Source organism: Sinocyclocheilus grahami, unplaced genomic scaffold (genome assembly GCF_001515645.1).
Source record: "Sinocyclocheilus grahami isolate Dianchi unplaced genomic scaffold, SAMN03320097.WGS_v1.1 scaffold453.1, whole genome shotgun sequence".
NCBI lineage: Eukaryota > Metazoa > Chordata > Actinopteri > Cypriniformes > Cyprinidae > Sinocyclocheilus > Sinocyclocheilus grahami.
The window spans coordinates 1,290,930-1,309,445 of NW_015505632.1; the positions used below are offsets into that span (position 1 = coordinate 1,290,930).

At 36.4% G+C, this 18,516-nt stretch overlaps 1 protein-coding gene across 1 annotated transcript in view; it reads left to right on the plus strand.

The window, feature by feature from the left end:
• Positions 1 to 18,516, plus strand: part of LOC107552549 (uncharacterized) — a 79,637-nt gene that overhangs the window by 32,412 nt on the left and 28,709 nt on the right. Inside the window, 2 exon segments of the mRNA XM_016234448.1 lie at positions 10,626 to 11,109; positions 15,710 to 15,855. Coding sequence (XP_016089934.1) covers positions 10,626 to 11,109; positions 15,710 to 15,855 — 630 coding nt within the window.

Sequence of the window (18,516 nt, forward strand, 5' to 3'; positions counted from 1 at the left end):
TTCTTTGTTGATGTTCTGTATGAATAATTTTTGCACTGCTTTGAAAGTCAGAATCCCCATGCTGTTTTAGAGCACACTGTCAGGAGGATTTGGCGATGAGTGTATCCCTGAATTCCTTTGAGCCCCCAAAGGGAATAAAAGATTTGAGCAACCAAATTGGAACAGGTTTTGCGGTCATGTTTGACTGTCCCAAACAAACAATTTAGTTTTGCCTTCCACGATCATGGTTTAGAGATGGATAACCAATCTGTCTCTATGATAATCTGAGTGAGGGGATATGGTTCCCCATTTCATTATTTTGTATACACTACTGTTCAAAAAGAAGAGATGTCTTTCGAAAACATCTATAAAAAAATCTTACCGACCTCAAACTTTTAAATGATAGTACACATCTGTGTTTTTATGGGCTGTTGAAGACGTTTGACTAGAAACTGACCTTACATAACGGTTTGATAACAGGTCACCATTGAAAACGGGAGTTCCTATTTCAAATCAATATTCAGAGCTACCAGTACAGTAAACTATTTTGAAAACCAGTGTCCCAACAAACTAAATCACACACTCCCAATTACACAATATGCAAGAAAAACGGCCCAGAAGAAATGAGAAGCTGACATCTGTCTCTCCATCTGAGAGCATTCAAATACAGAGCCGCTTGTGGTGGGCTCTGTTTCCCCTCTGCAGGCTTGTTCATGGGGAGATTGCTGACTGAGGTTATTACTTTAGCTCTCCACCACACTGAGGAATGTCTTTACTACAGTATGTGTGTATGGCTGCCGTCTTGTCTCCTTTTGTAACTTGGTAGGCTTAACTTGTTTAAAATTAAATCAGGAATTGGAGTTATTTTAATGCAGAAGTATAAAATATGACAGCAACAGGTAGATGCTCAAATCAGGATTCCTTGATAATAATTAGGGATGCACCGATAACCCTTTTTTAAATCTTTTTTTCTGAATCGATCCAATCCTGATACCAGCCCGACTAGGGTTGTAACGGTATGAGATTTTCACGGTATGATAATCGTCTCAGAAAATATCACAGTTATAACAATGTATATATTAAACAATCATTCTTATCAGTAACAATGACTCTTAAAAGAACAAGTTGTTGTTTATTTTGTTGCTTTGTTTATTTGTTTACATGCTTAAGTTAAAGCATGGACAAACATATTCCTTGAAAACAATGTTTAAATAAATTATTTTATTATAAATAATATTATTATTGTTGTTATTATAACTTTGAAGTACATTGTACAATGCTAATATATTTCTTTAATAATTTCAAATTAAATCGAACTTTTATTTTGACGAGTTGTAGCGGACCTTTGAGTTTTAGAGTGTGTTTGACAATGGTTTTTCTCAAATAAAACTAGGAAATGTTTATTTACGTTTTCTCTCAGAGCAGCTCTACTGATGTTCATGTTTATGTATCTTAGATGCTGAAAACACCATTTATGTATGCGTACTTTAGTATGCAGTAGATAAAACGGCGGCACTCAGAGACATGCTGAAACTTGTTATTAATGCGACATACCTTTATCTGCACGGAGGGATGGTGTTCGCGAATATGAGCGAAGATGTATTGCCTGCTTTTGTAGCCACTTTGCGTCCACATTTTTTGCAAATTGGATCCGTCCTCAAGGACAACCCTGCATTCTTTTTTTAAAATATCGAAGTATTCCCATAGTGCAGATCGTTACAACCCTAAGCCCGACTAACCGAATTCAGAGTTTGCCTTTTGTGTGGCTTAAGAATAACACAGAATAGTACGCACACACAATATTGGTGTTGAAACAGTCTTGTCTGACCGATAACCGATCCGGCAAAGAATGGCAGTATCGGATCCGATACCGATACTGAGAGTTAGATTAGCACATCCCTAGTAATTATTTAATAGGATTTTTCGCTTTAGTATAAGTTTTAGATGAATATGCGCAATAGTTTGTCTTTTTGACCTTTAGAAATATTACAGACCCTAAAAAGCATAGCTGTTTCCAGTGTCTTGGGGCTGGTGAAATGTTTTTGGCTGGACACTCGTTTGAACCGCTTGTGGAAAGCTGGATGACTGTGCTCACACTTGTTTGATTTGCCCTTTCGGGATATCATGAGAATATATGGTGCATATTTTAGAGTTTAGCTTAGATCATATTGTTTGTTTTTCTTAACTCTTCAGTCTGTTTAAACTCTCTGATGTTTCTTTTTCCGTGTTTTTCCCTCAGAAGTTGGTCACATTGAACTATTCTAATCCACATTATTAGCTAATCAGCCCAGCGAGAGCTTGATTTTCTGAATTTTCTGGCCAGCATTAGCTCTTAGATTCTCAGTAAAGACCTTTTTTCAGTTGCCCCGGATGAAGCAAGAGGGAAGGGATTTCACACAGTTTTTAAAAGATTATTGTGAATATGGGAAACTTTGGGGTCATGCGTAATGAGTGGTTTACAATGTCTAAGCCAGAGTTCATTCAGGCTTTGTTCGTGAATGACATGTATATTTGATATTTGTGGGATTTTTTTGTTCACACAACTGTTATATCAACAGGGAAGGGATTTCACACAGTTTTTAAAAGATTATTGTGAATATGGGAAACTTTGGGGTCATGCGTAATGAGAGTGGTTTACAATGTCTAAGCCAGAGTTCATTCAGGCTTTGTTCGTGAATGACATGTATATTTGATATTTGTGGGATTTTTTTGTTCACACAACTGTTATATCAAAACACTTGAAATTCAGATTATGTAAAGTGTTCGTGCTCTACTGTGGTCCATCAAACACTCTGTAGTTGCATTTAACCATTAAGTTTTTTTTAAACCGTGACTGCTAAATGACTATGCTAACAAAATATCTAAGACTGCTTTTCAGACAAATGTCACAAAAACACTCTTGTTAGGTTTTCTGTTTAAAACAATGTCAAAATATATATTTTTTAACAGTTTGGTTATATAATGCACTTAATATAATTAAGTGTTCCAATAATGTTAGGGCCACTGTATGACCCTAAAAATGTATAATCACATGATACTGCACAATGTCTTCCTCGTGTCTTCACAAATAAGCTTTTGGAATAAGATTGTTTGTTAATCTAATTGGTTTTTCAATATCGTTAGCTTATTGTGATGTCTGTTTCTTGCAGTAATTTTAAGGCACTGAGCCTAATCTTAATCCTGTTTTTCTAGTGCTTGTTATTAATGTGACTTCACATTCACATGTTGTTCCCTTCATGTTAGTCACATGATGCTCTGATAGTTTCTTGTGTTGGTCACCACTTTATGTCCAATGTCAAATCTGGATCCTGAAGCAAAACCAGCCAAGAACCATTAACGTAGATGCAGTTAGATAGATACTTTTAAAATAGCATTTGAAGAAATGTCAGTGTTTTGGTTTTGAGTATGTGCTGAGTCAGACCTTTCTGATCTTTGATTGTTTTTGATGTGTCTTTTGCACTGAGCAGTGATCTGGGAATAGAGTTTTGGAGCATTATATAGATCTCAGCTTGGACATAGAACTACATAAATCAGAGTTTTTGTTAGGAGCCTGAGCAATCTTCATCAGACCCTACAAACACATCAAAATGTGGAGTTGAATCAGCATCTGGATAGAAGCTCTTATATAATAATACTTTCAATCATTGCATAATAATCATTGACATCAGATGTCCATAAACCAGAAATCAGTTTATATAAACTGGCTCCTAGCTCGACTCTTCTTCTCTTTTATGTGGTCACCAATCTATTTATTGTATTGCCATATCTCATCTTTCGGTTTCATTACACAAATCATGACAAACACGAGACTGTGGGCGTGAAGTGGTAGAACGGTTTTCTCCTTTCTTCTCTCCACCAGACTGATGGAATTCACCCCATTTGGCAGGAATTCCTAAGTGCATCTGTTTAAAGACTAAAAGCATTATCCTGTCATGGAGCCATTGCTTTACTCCTGTCCTGATGATGACCATGATCAGGGTTCTTTGCATTCCTCTCTTGCCCCCTGTAATTCAATGTGGTAATGTGACAAAATATATTGCGCCTAAGCTTCAATGGTATTTCCATGCGAAGTCGTTATGGTTATGGCAAATAAGGTGGAAAAGTATCTAAATCTAACCCAAGAAATGGGATTTCCTTACTTGGCCTGTCACAATATCGGTTTATTCTTGTGAGTATGCAGGATCCTTTGCAACATATATCCAGGTCCACAATTTTATGCACATCTGCAGTCGCTTGGCTCACAGCCATGGGAAAAGACTTTTTAGGAGGTTTCAGCAGTGGATATAAATGGGCGTCTTCCCAACCTGACGTCTGCACCTTCAATACGATTCCCACGTAGGCTCCACTTTGAGACATCAGCAAAATCCAAGATTGCAGAAAAGCAAACATAGTGCTTTAAAGGAAGATGTAGTTCTGTATTATTTAGCCAACACTGTATGGGAAAGGTATTTGGCGTCCTCCAATCCACGACAACAAATCACTCCACGTAGCTCAGAGAAACTTTGAGGACTTTGAGAACATTTCAGCCCATCTGTGTTGGTCGCCGTTCTGCTTAACTTGTGCTTGGCTGGAATAGATGGATTTCCCTACTGCAGCTGTGGTTTAGTCTGAGAGAGGCAATGCAGGCCTGTTGCTGGGTTTCTCTGAGACCCATTAGCTTTTACAGCAGCTTAAATTCCTTGTCGGTGTGCCAGAGCTGAGCTCATGGCTTGTTTTTCTTCTCGTTTGGTCTTTATCAGATGCTGATTTGCATGACAGGTCTTCAAGATGGCAGGTTTTTATCAAATTTTTCACTTCGGTTGTTTCTCTTGAGCGTAATAATGAACATGTGTCTGCTTCGGTGGGACACTGATGTGGGCGATCGCTTGAAAGCGCTCCGTCAGTGCATGGCACACACCTGCTGAGAAAAACCACCGCTGCAGAGTTGAATGAGTTTTTTTTTAACCATTCATCTGCATCCACGTTCCTTCTTTCCTTCAATACCTCCACTGATATACTTTTTTCATCCCCTGCATTTTGTGCTGTGGTTTTCATCCATCATTCTAGTTCTGAGACGCAGATGGTAGTTGGCTGAATGTTTGATCAGTGGCCTAAATGAAAGGAGTTTATGGCTTTTGATTGATATGAGGTTGATGAGCGCCATTACAGTGTCTTGTTATATCACTTTATTGTGTGGTAATGTAATGTTTATGTTGCCCTCTGCTTATGATCCAGCATGTGTGGGTTGGCAAAGCTTGAGTTAAATGGTCTAGCAAAAGTAAGTAATGGCGCGGACTGAACTTACATCATGACATCATACACATAAATCACATTTGGAGCTGCAGACTCGCTCACTGCATACTTAAGACACTCCTTATCTTTTATTAAAGAGGCAGTTCACTCTAGAATCAAATGTCATTATTTATCCTCATGTTGTTCCAAACCCTCCTGACATTTTCCTGTGGAACACAAACTGTGAAATTTAGGATTTTGTTTTCTATATAATAAAAGTCAAATTTAAAAATGATGAAAAAGCACCATTAGAGGCTCAAACGTGGACTATATGGCTTCTGAAGTCATACAGTAGCCAAAATGTAATTTGATATCCACTGAAAATATCTCTGCTCTATCTTACAAATCAAATATTATATGTCAGATTTTATTTCAGTTTGTTCCTCCACACTTATTTTTCAGTCTGGTCTGGGATTTTAATTTTTGGGTGAACAGGCATGAAATCAAAAATGTACCTCATTTATTTTCTAAATCACGTTCTCTTAATCTTGTTGTTAACACTTTATCCATGTGTATGTTTCTTTTTTGATTTTTAGTTTTGTATGTCGAACTTTTAGTCCTCTTAAAGGGATAGTTCACCCCAAAATGAAAATTTGATGTTATCTGCTTACCCCCAGGGCATCCCAGATGTAGGTGACTTTGTTTCTTCAGTAGAACACAAACCAAGATTTTTAACTCAAACCGTTGCAGTCTGTCAGTCCTATAATGTAAGTGGATGGGAATCACGGCTAAAACATACAATAAAACTAAAAAAAAAACATACACAAACAAAACCAAATTAAACCCTGCGGCTCGTGACGATACATACATTCAGGCAATGTCCGAACTGTTAGAACTCTCCTGAGCGCGTTCTCCTGAGCGCGTTCTCAGCAGGCGTCTTCTTCTTCTTCTTGCTTTATGGCGGATCGCAGACTTACAGTGGTGTGAAAAAGTGTTGGCCCCCTTCCTGATTTCTTATTTTTTTGCATGTTTGTCACACTTTAATGTTTCAGATCATCAAACAAATTTAAATATTACACAAATATAATGCAAGTAAATACAAAATGCAGTTTTTCATTTGATTTTTCAGATGATTTCATTTGTTAAGGGAAAAAAGCTGTCCAAACCTATGTGGCCCTACTTAGGGGGCAATTACTTTTTCACGTAGGGCCCGGCAGGTTTGGACAGCTTTTTTCCCTTAATAAAATAAATAATCATTTAAAATCTGCATTTTGTATTTACTTGCATTATCTTTGTGTAATATTAAAATTTGTTTGATAATCTGAATCGTTTAAGTGTGACAAATATGCAAAAAAATTGAAAAACAGGAATGGGGGCCAACACTTTTTCACACCACTGTATAAGTGCATTACCGCCACCCATCTCTCAAGTGAACCATTGACACTCCTAATTGAGATTGTAGATGGAGTGTCAATGGTCCATTTGAGAGATAGGTGGCAGTAATGCACTTATAAGTCTGCGATCCGCCATAAAGCAAGAAGAAGGAGAAGACGACGCCTGTTGAGAACGCGCTCAGGAGAACGCACTCAGGAGAGTTCTAACAGTTCGGAGATTGCCTGAATCAGAGGTAAAAAACGATATAAATACTGTTCAGTTTCTTGCACAGACCGATCGTTTTGTGTCTTTACACATCAATGTATCGTCACGAGCCGCAGGGTTTAATTTGGTTTTGTTTGTGTATGTTTTGTTTTTAGTTTTATTGTATGTTTTAGCCGTGATTCCCATCCACTTACATTATAGGACTGACAGACTGCAACGGTTTGAGTTAAAAATCTTGGTTTGTGTTCTACTGAAGAAACAAAGTCACCTACATCTTGGATGCCCTGGGGGTAAGCAGATAAACATAAAATTTTCATTTTTGGGTGAACTATCCCTTTAAACCCCATGCAGTCAAAAACAAGTCCCTGCGCAACATTTTTTCCTTTTCAAATCTGTTACTGCCGTTATTTCCGTTTCATTGCAACTTCTAATATTCTTAAGAAAACAAACAACTCAAATCCTCAAATATTTTCACATTGTTTTTTCTGTTTTGGCACAATGTAATTGCAGTTACGCAGGGTGCAGTTGTTAGGACATGCACACCAATTGTCCACATGTGACATATGTCATATGTCATTGAGATTGGGACTGTCATCAGAATCCAGGAATGCAGATTTGGATTTTGCATGTGGCAGATTTGTACCAAGATAGATTCGGTTGAGTTATGTTGAGATATTTTCTCCTTTTTCCATTGATTTTCATGTGGGATGATTTTTGTCTCGAGTCCCACAACATTACAAACTTTGTTCTTATCAAAAAGGGAAGCTCATGGAAAACAGATCATGACAGAAATGGGTCAGACACTTTTCATTATCAGCTAGATGACAGAGGGAAAGACACACCACAATAAAAGAACACTAGAGGCCCGAAGTCCATTGTCTCCAGTTGAACGAAAATGAGACCACAGCTGCTTTAAAGCTTCAGACAGTGTGTCAAACCAACAAATTCCAGAGATGTGCTTTTTTTTTTTTTACCTGAAAATGTCTGAAACATCCAAGCTGTTAGAAACTGCATAAAACTGCTGCCTCCTTCTTCAGGGAATTGTGATCTTCATCGACATTTCCTGAACATTCCTCACTTTGTTGTATTTTTAACGTGCCAGTACTTTCAGTCCTTGCATGTTTCAGTTCCAGGAGATCTAATATGACTGCATTTGCATACCTCATTGATCCTGATCTCCAGAGAGGATCAGACCTGAAGCTATCATGCATGTTGTTTATTTAAAAACAGCTCTTGCTCATTTTGAGGATGAATTCATATGGTATGTTTGCATGCCTAGGCTCTGTAATCATCTAAACAACAGGTTTGACCTCGCTCTGTCATTAGCAGCTGCCCAGAGTGCAGAATGCATCATTTTTGACAGATGATTTGAGCTGAAACTCATGAGGTTCTCATATACATGACTACAACTTTAAGTGAGGCATGACATGAAACATATATTAAGAGGTGAATAATAGCAACATATACTGATAACATTGGATGCACTGTAAAGATGTCAACAAGCAAAAAAACAACAACGAAGACTGTGTTATTAGACTTATTTTGTAATTGCTGAGTATGAGTGTGTTGAGAACTTCTTTTGATGACCAAACTGAAAACATTAGCATGTTGTACTTATGATATTCCATTTATGACACATTTAATCATGCTCTTTCTCTCAAAAACACCTAGTCTCTCTTTCATCTCCTCCATTGTCTGGCTCGCTGTTTAGGGGATGTAAGCAAATGCTTTGTTTTGCACTGACAGTATGGCTAGTCATTGTCATAGAAAGTCCACTCCCCCATGCTATTGTACAGCTGAAAGCTTGGAAAACTAGGGAAACAAATCACTCAGCCACAGTTAATTAGATCTGTGTGCAGCACTGGATGTAGTGTTTCCATAATATTGAAGGACATTCATTTGACCCTGGGACCCTGACATCAGTTAAACTCCAGGTGTGTGTGCTCTTTTGACTTATTATTACATTTCTTAAGGCTAGATGGTTGTTCGGCAGTTTGTCTCTGTCTTTATTTGGTCTGCTTTAAAAGGATTGTTCATCCAAAAATGAAGTTCTGTTATTATTTATTCATTGCCATGTCATTTGAAACCTGTTCTTTCTTCTGCTGAACACAAAATATTTCCATTGTATGGACAAGAAACACTAAGACATCTCACAAATATCTACTTGTATGTTCCATAGTCATACGGGTTTGAAATGATGTGAGGGTGAGAATATTATGAGGTAATTTTCATATATGGGTAAACTGTCCCTTTAAGGATACATAGATGTGATTTAAGCATTTAAAAACTTTATTTAAGATACATAAATCCTTCATGCTTTGTGCTTTGAGGTCACCTTTTATATGGCACCATTAAAACCAAACTTTGCAAAGCAAGCAGCACAAATTATTAACTTTGATCATTTATAACTTGTTAATGTATAATAAATGTTCAGGTCTCAACCAGCTGAGATAGTCAGAATGTTCAGTATACAGCTAAATAAGTCAGTCTAAGCTCTCTTTATGAGAATCACGTGAGAGAAGAGCTAAAATGGTGGTCATATAAGTCTGTGAAAGTGTTTTCTGCTGCTAGCAGTTAAACTTCCTGAGTGTCCTGGGACATGTCCCTGAGGTGCCATATATCACTATATCAGTATATCAGTTTCTTCTGTCATGACTCTGTCTTTGCACTTGTCTAGACATGGTGTAAAACATGCTCTGCACTTTTTTTGTATCAGTGCCCTTCCTTATTTCAAAAACTCCCAGATAATTCCAAAACCATTAATTATGTCAGATTTAGAAACTCCTTTGTCTTTTTCTCTTCCTCGCATTGTTTTTGTATAATTTGATTGTATGTATCCATAAAGCACAAAAGGTGCAATATACACTGTGGTTAAAAAGGGCCGATCAAAGTTTTAATGTTTTTGAAAGAAGTCTCACCAAGGCTTTATTTATTTGATCAAAAATACAATAATAACAGTAATATTGTAAAATATTAACATATTAATATAAATTTAATATATTTTAAAATGTAATTTATAGCCATTACCTCAGGCTTCAGTGTCACATGATCTTTCAGAAATCATTCTAGTATGCTGAATTGATTCTCAAGAAGCATGTATTATTATTATTTTTAACAGTTGTGCTGCAGATTTTTTTTTTTAATAAATAAATAAAAATAAAATACCCAGTGTATACTTCTTGGTATAAAGACAGGGGCTGTCAAACACTAAAATGACAATAAAGCCGAAGTCATACAATAACCTTAATTGAGAAACAGAACAAAATTGATTTTGTTAATCTTCCAGTGGGCCATTATAGCCACATCATTGCGTCATTGTTTGAACTCAAGAACCAGATCAGATTTATAAACAAGAATTTGGATTGGTTTTGTGGACTGCATGAAAAGATTTGGTTTAACAGAACCCCAGTACCTCTCTCATGAACTCTCTTGAATGCACAAAGCAGAGCTACAGTGGATGTCAACATTTGTAAATAAAGGCTTCGTAACACTTTGAATATAGTGCGTAGGTCATTTAGTTTACTTATATATATATATATATACATTTATATATATATTAGCTTTTACATGTAAAAAAAAAAGTGGACAAGATATTCTTTTAAAAAATCATCTTTGGTGTTCTATAGAGAAAATAGGTCACCTGGGTGTGATCTGTAAATATGCATTTGACTGTAGGGCAGTGTATTCAGTGTGATTGTAAATCTTTGATTTGATGGACAGCTCTGTAATCCTCAGTATTGAGGGAGAAACGTGTTTATTTTGGAATCAATCTGGTTGATTTACATTGTATTTATCATGTATTAGCAGATAACTGTTTTTTTCTTATTTTTCTTCAGTTACTTGGCGGACCAGTGCTGGAATGGAGGCTGCATCTACCTGATCATGTTGCGAAGAATTAAACGCAAGGCTCCTCTCCCTCCATGCAATGGCAGTGGGGGCAACTCCGTGGACGTCTCTAATGAGCGCAATGTCTTCTCAGAGCCTGCAGGCAGCCCCACACAGAATGGACAGAACGGCAAACGAACCCGCAAATTTGGCGTCATTTCCCGCTCCTCCTTCGCTCGCGACAGCAAAGACAGTAAAGCTAGCCGGGACTTTGAGCATGAGAATGGCCACAGCTCCATGGAGGCAGAGGTCACGTCCCCAGAGAGCAGCACCCCTCAGGACACACCAACCGATGATAGTCCAGTCATTGGCTCCTCAGTGCTGATGTCCAATCACATGAAGGTGGGAAGCACAGCCCCCCTACCCAGCCGGTCCCACTCACGCCTGTCTGAAAGCCACAAAACTGAGTCAATAAGCAGTGAACCTTCCAGTCAGGTAAGAAATATAACAGTATGAAAATATTCAATGAAATATATTAAGGTATATTATATATTGTAAAATAGCCTAAATTCTAATACAACCCACATTATGATATATTATACTGTTTGAAGTCTGATGCGTCTGGGGAATAGTTGCACAGATTATGGCCTAAAAAACTAAGCAAACAAACAGAAAAGAGGGCACTTTAAAGTCTTTGGAAACGCCCTTGAAGTGCACATATTTGAACATTTGCGCACTATGCCGTTAACTTTGCTTTGAGGTTGAATGAGTGGTTGGTTGATGCTCATCATCTAATTAGAAGTTTGGACCCCACAGTGCGGCTAACTGCATATGTTTCCGATTTGATTCTCCATTGGAACCTCTAGTGTTCCTTGGAGCATGCAAGCCTTGTGACATTAAACTGAGTGGCTCACTCAAAATAACCATAAGGGTTCTTCTAGATGTATCCATGTGTCAGTGGTTGGAAGAACTGCTTGGAGGGGTCATCCCAAAAAGCTGTATGGGTTTGATTTTGAACAATCACACGGGATTTCGAAGGCAGACAAGGTGCGGCTTCCATGAGTTCTGCAACAAGCCATTTTCGGAAAGCCACATGAGACGACAGACTGAATCCATATGCTTCATTGTATAACTGTGTCCTTAACTAAAGTTTTTCCACACAGATTTAGCAAATACACGCTCTTTGAAGGGCTTGAGATGGGTTCTATTTTTAATAGGGATGCACAATATATTGGTACCATAGTGGAGTTTTTTTTATTTACTTGATTTATTATTATTATTAGATATTTAATTGTGCAATTTCATTCCTGCTATTAAATTTAGACTGCTTTAGTTAAACGGAATTTAATAAAATAAATTTTAATTAAATGTAGCATAATCTTTATCAAATTTCAAAATGAATGTCCTTTTTTCTTACTGTTCTTTATTATATCATGATGTCTAAATTCATGCCAATTGATTTTAGTTCTTTGTTTTTTGTTTTTCATTTATTTTAAACAATAATTTTATTCCTTGTCCATTTATTGGTATTTGCTAAATTTAAATATCTGTGCATGTCTATTATTAAAGTCAAAAATATTATTTTATATGCCTGAATCAACTTGACTACATTAGGTTACACAAATGAAAGTTGTATTTAAAGGTCAAGGAAATAGTCTTTAAAAAAAATTAGCATGTTTTCACTTGTTTCAGTGGATTATCTAAATGATTCAAAGCATGTCAGATATTGGCACTTTTACAAGCAAATGAAAAATCATTTTAAAATCAACGTTATCTCATTGAGCCATTGAAATTAGTCATATTACCTTGAAGCAATGTAATATCTTAACCAGAATGTGTATTGTCTCCATTATGTTGTATCTCACCAACCACAATATCAAAGAAGAATTCATTGTGTATTTATCTTAAGAATGTTTTTACTTGTGCAAACACACTGATGACTAATCAGTTATGACTTCACAAATGAGATGACAGAAAACATAATCTATGTTTAACATTAATGATGTGCTCTCTCTTTTAAAAACACTTATCCAGTGTGATAAAATACATTTTCTATACAGTCCTACAGAGATTACCATGCAAGTAATTAGTAGCATTAATGTGTCTGTGCAAGAGTTGAGTAGGAACATGTCAGTGGGAGGATGTGCAAGCTTAATCTGACAGTGAGCAGGAAAAGCGTGAGAACGTGAGAAGAGAGGCAGCAGACCATCTCAGTCAGATATCTCATGTCGGTGATTCACTCTGCCGACAGGCTTTCCTTGAGAACATGCCCATCTTCTAGACAGATTTCAAAGGAAACATGAACAAGTGGCAGCATGTTTGTAGTTTTGAGGTGTGTGCTAACTCAACTGTCATGTTGAGAAGGAGTGATAAAGGTAAAGTGTGTTTCTGCACCACAAGAGGCACCAAGCGGAATTGCAAAAATAATGAGCTCTTCTAATCAGGTTACTCAGAAACCTCAAGCACCCTCTATCTAGGCTGAATAGTCAGATATAGGCTACCACACACTCAATAGTTTGTGGTCAGTAAGATTCTTTTTATGTTTAAAAAAAAAAGAATTTTCTTATGCTCACAAAGGCTGCATTTATTAGATGTGAAAATTCAGTAAAACCGTAATATTGTGAAATATTATTGCAATTCAAAATAACTGTTTTCTGTTTCAATATATATTTTAAAATGTAATTTATGCCTGTGATGGCAAGGCTGAGCAGCCATAACTCTTCAGTGTCTTCAGTGTCATGATCCTTCAGGAATCATTCTAATATGCTGATGTGGTGCTTACATTGCATATTATAAATGTTGAATACAATGTGTTGCTTAATTTCTGTGGAAACCTTGATACATTTTTTCCATGATCCTTTGATGAATCGAAAGTTGAAAAGATCCATAGTAAATAGTAAAGACTTGCATTGTTGCAAAAATGTCACATCTAATCAAATTAATGCATCCTTACTGAATGAAAGTAATAATTAAAAATAAATAAATAAATCTGATCTTTTATATAGTAGAATATTTGGCTAATATGTACAAATAATTTTGGCAAGTCTGTGAAAATTCCCATTGTTTTTTTTTTTTTTTTTTTTAAATCTTCCACCATGTTAACATCTTTCCAGTGTTTATTTGTGTTGCAATACATTTAGGCTTTGGCAAGCCCTCTAACGTTAGCCATTTTGACATTGAAAATCCCAATATTTCCTTTAACTGTATACATACAGACATAAAACAGAGCTTTGAATGACAAAATGGGTACTAATGACTTATGGTATAATAATATGAAAGGTAGTGTAAAATCAAATTAGTATGCTAAGGGAATAATTGTCAGGATATTGATTAAAAATATATTTTTAGGCTAATGTCATGACACGTTTTTGAAATTTCATGGGCTTCTGTGTTAGTATTACTGTTAGAAAAGCTTTGATGTCAGGCACAATAGCTATAAATGGCTCGGTGGCTGAAATGAATTCATGCATTTGAACGCTGCCTTTCGAGTAAGACTGCTACAGTAGTCCTGCAATGCTACCAAAATCATTTTACAGATGATGAAAACAATATCCTCATGGATTCATCATGTTTGCATAATTCATTGCTATTTGTGTTTCTCAAATCTACTAGCATATTTAACTGCAATTTTGTGTCTAGTCTTCTTATTTAAAATATTCTTATTAAATCACTTTTTACATTGCCTAAGTTGATTATGTAAAGCCTGACTGAAAAAAAAACGCACACTGAATGTCATGACGTTATGATATGTTATGGGCTTATATTATATATTAAGTTCAGTCAGGAAGATGTCTGTTTTTCCTGCAACTGGAGTTGAGAAACAAGATTACGTCCATTTAACCTCATTATGAAGCTGTCAGTTATTCATTCAAAACGGAGAATAATAACATCTTTTATTTATTGTTAAAAGCTATTTATCCATCATAACAGACAAAAAAAATCATTAAAAGTTCACCTCATTGTTTCCTTTTTTTCAGTTAATGCCAGAGCAGACAGAGAGAAAGAACATTAAATGTCACTTGATGAACCTGAATTCATATTTGAGACCGAATTTCATCTTTTATCAAAGGACAAGAGCATTCATGAACAGTAATGGCAGTGTTGACTCGCAGGGATTAAAGTTCAGTCGCTACCACGGATTTCCGTCAGTTCATAAAGACAGTCACTTGCTTCATTCCTGAATGATTCAGCCGTTTGAACGAATCAATTGAATGAATGATTCAGTGATAAAAATCAGTGACTTGCCGCCACCTGCTGGCGGATTTAGTTTCATTTTTAGCGTATAATTTCAGTTATTTAAATCATATTTCTGTATTCAAAATTTTATGTTTAAAACATTAATCTCCACATGAATTTATGGATTTAATTGCACTCATGCCACCTCTGAGCCTCATTGAACATCTGTTTAAAACATTAATCTCCACATGAATTTATGGATTTAATTGCACTCATGCCACCTCTGAGCCTCATTGAACATCTGAAAATACCCCTACAAGCCACTTTTGTGTTCTTCTGTGCCACCTCTGTAGTACAAATTAATTTATTAATACTCATTTCATATGATTGGTAACTTATTTGTCTTACCAGTAAGTGACTGTCTTTATGAACTGACGGAAATCCGTCGTAGCGACAGAACTTTAATCCCTGTGATGACACTGATGACATCCAGCTCAGACAGTGATAGAAGTGGCTGTTGAATCTGTCAGAAACAGGTGCTCCTAAAGTTTCCCTTCTTTTGATTTATGTACTCTCCAAAGGAGGAAGTCAGTCTGAGTAAAAAAAAAAACATGGAAAATACATCAGTTCAGTTCTTCCACATAACGTTACAAAACCTTTTTTCTTATTTGCAGGTAAAAAGTTGTAAATACTCTGAAATTGTATAAACAATAATGTTTCCAAATTTTCTGAAACTGCAGAGATGATTAGTTATTCTTGAAAGAAATGCTGCATAAAATGGGAACCATTTTGAAGAATGTAGTGTAAGTTAAAACCACAAAACAGCTGCTGCAGGACTTGCAGTTTATTTAGTGTTATATAATGAAGAACGTTCCTGATTGTTCCACCATACGGATAAATATCCCCCTCTTCTTTGCAGCCCCGTGAGGGCAGCCGGATCTGGAAGATGCACATGGTGAAGGGTCAGGATGGACTGGGTATCCAGATCACGGGCGGGCGAGGGTCCAAGCGCTCTCCTCACGGTATCATCGTGGCCCACGTGGAGGAGGGAGGAGCCACACAGAGGTAAACGGCTTTCATTTGCAAAGGTTTTGATTTGCTGCCGTGGCAACAGTAGGTGCTGTGGTGACACTGCTCAATCAGCATCTCATGCATATGCGAGCGTCAGGGAGTCTTGAGTGCCCTCCACGATACTCATTAATCTTCAAAGCCATTGTGACACCCTTACATGGGTGCACAGAATATATCCAGTCACGCTGCCATATATACAATAATGACCGTTAGGTATCAGAAGCTTATTAATTATTATATTAATATGGTATTGGTAATCATAGTTAATGTAAATGTAAAAACAAGAAAAATGAGCATGCATAATTAAATATTTACTTTGCGAATTACTGAGTTTGTGTGTGAATTATTGAATTATTAAATACTGAATTATTTGTGAATATTTAATTGAACTGATTTATATAATTTATATTATACTGATTGTATTTTATTTTTATTATTATATGCACAATATATCATAAAATAAACATGCAAAGCACTGATATTCAGTAAAGATGAATGATATGATTTTGAATAAATATACACAAAAAAAAGAAAATCACAATATTGTCATATGATGAAATATCATATCCAGATATCAATGAAATGCCATATATCTGGCTTCCTGGCGATTTCCGCATCTACAAATCTGCTGTACTGTGGTATGTTAGCAAATAACAGTCATTTTACAAAGCTGGACAGACCTAGCATATGACTCTTAACATGAAATATTCCTTTACTTGTACAAACACTGATTAAGGAATAATAATTTTGTTTTTTTAATACTGTAGAAATATTTTCTTCTTCGTTCACTTGCGTATGGTAGCTGAGAGAGCTCAACATGCTGCAACTTAAGAAAACAAATGCAAATTAAGAAAACGTCTTAATCACTTTGACAACATATGTGCTGCAAATACTCAAAATACAGAAAAGCGCTGCAAATACTCACAACACAACCAAATACAGAACGCACTACAACACAGAAACGCACTGCAAATACTCACAACACAACCAAACACAGAAACGCACTACAAAACAGAAATGCACTGCAAATACTCACAACACAACCAAACACAGAAACGCACTACAAAACAGAAATGCACTGCAAATACTCACAACACAACCAAACACAGAAACGCACTGCAAATACTCACAACACAACCAAACACGGAAACACACTGCAAATGCTCATAAAACAACCAAACACAGAAACGCACTGTAAATACTCACAACACAACCAAACACAGAAACGCACTGTAAATACTCACAACACAACCAAACACAGAAACGCACTGTAAATACTCACAACACAACCAATCACAGAAACACACTGCAAATACTCAATACAATCCCAATACCTGTGTATCCTGATTCTCGATTCAATATCTATTGCGATAATTGAGTATTGCGATTATATAATTATTGCGATTCGATATTACAATTTATTGTGATTTTTGTTTGCTTATTAAAGACTAGACTATGGAAAATACCTAATCATACCCTTAAAGAGACTGTATATGATGAGTCATATTAACAAAAACAATGCATCACATCTTTCTTAACTTTTATTTCAGGAGCATACACATACACAGTGTATATTTTAAAGTACCTTGAACCATGAAACTTTCAAGTACCAAAACCCTGAACTTGCATATGAATATAATAGTCAAATGTTAAACAAAATGAGTAGAAAAAATACTTTCTGAAACAAAATAAAATGCTATGTTATTTTGCATATCGTTTTAGTCATGTTTTCCCGGCAGTGTGTAAAATCCAAAATGTTTCCACACTTGGGATTCAAAACGTGAAGGTGCAGAAAGAATTCTCGAATGCCTCCGCCATGGTTTTGCTTTCTCACACTGGCTTGAAATGTATACGACGTCATCTAATACAGTGGCGCTGTGCAGACCGATCATTAAATTATGTCATCAAAGCACCGCGAGAGCTACAGAGAGCAGACAGCTCCGCATGCTTTCGAATCGCTCTCGCGGTACTCTGATGTACTCGCGGTACCGATCGTCTGCGCGGTGCTGCTTCAAGTCGAACACACCGATACATTTCGCCCTCTTTTGGAATAAAAGCAATAACTTCTCCCCACCACCTCTTAGGAAAAGTAAAATAAGTAAATATAAATCCATTCTGAGATAAACCAGTTGATTTTTAAATCGTTTTAAAAAGAATCGCGATAGGTTAGGTGAATATTTTTTTCCCCACCCCTCAAAAAAAAAAATTATATATGGGACGCAGTGCACTACACCCACTTTTGTAGCGTTTTTCAATCCTGTGTTGAGAACTAAACGGTGCTGAAACATGAGGTTTCATGATCCTTTAATACACTTACGAGGTGTTTTCCCTAGCTCATGTCCACATGACCATATTCAGTTGACATTCTTCATATAACACAGTAATGATGATATTTGTGAACTGTAACTGAGTTTATAACATATAGTGGGGTATAAAAAAATTAAATGCCTTCCTGGCATGGTTTTAGAGGACTTTAATGTCTGTTCCTGCAGAATATTCTGCTGGGCGGTATAACGGTTCATACCGAATACCGGTTTTTATTTTTGTTATGATATGAATTTTGAAAATACCGCAATACAACGGTAACAAGTATGTCGCTTAAACAACGTTCGGGATGCGACACTGTTTGAAAGGGGTGTTGCACTGTGTTGAGGG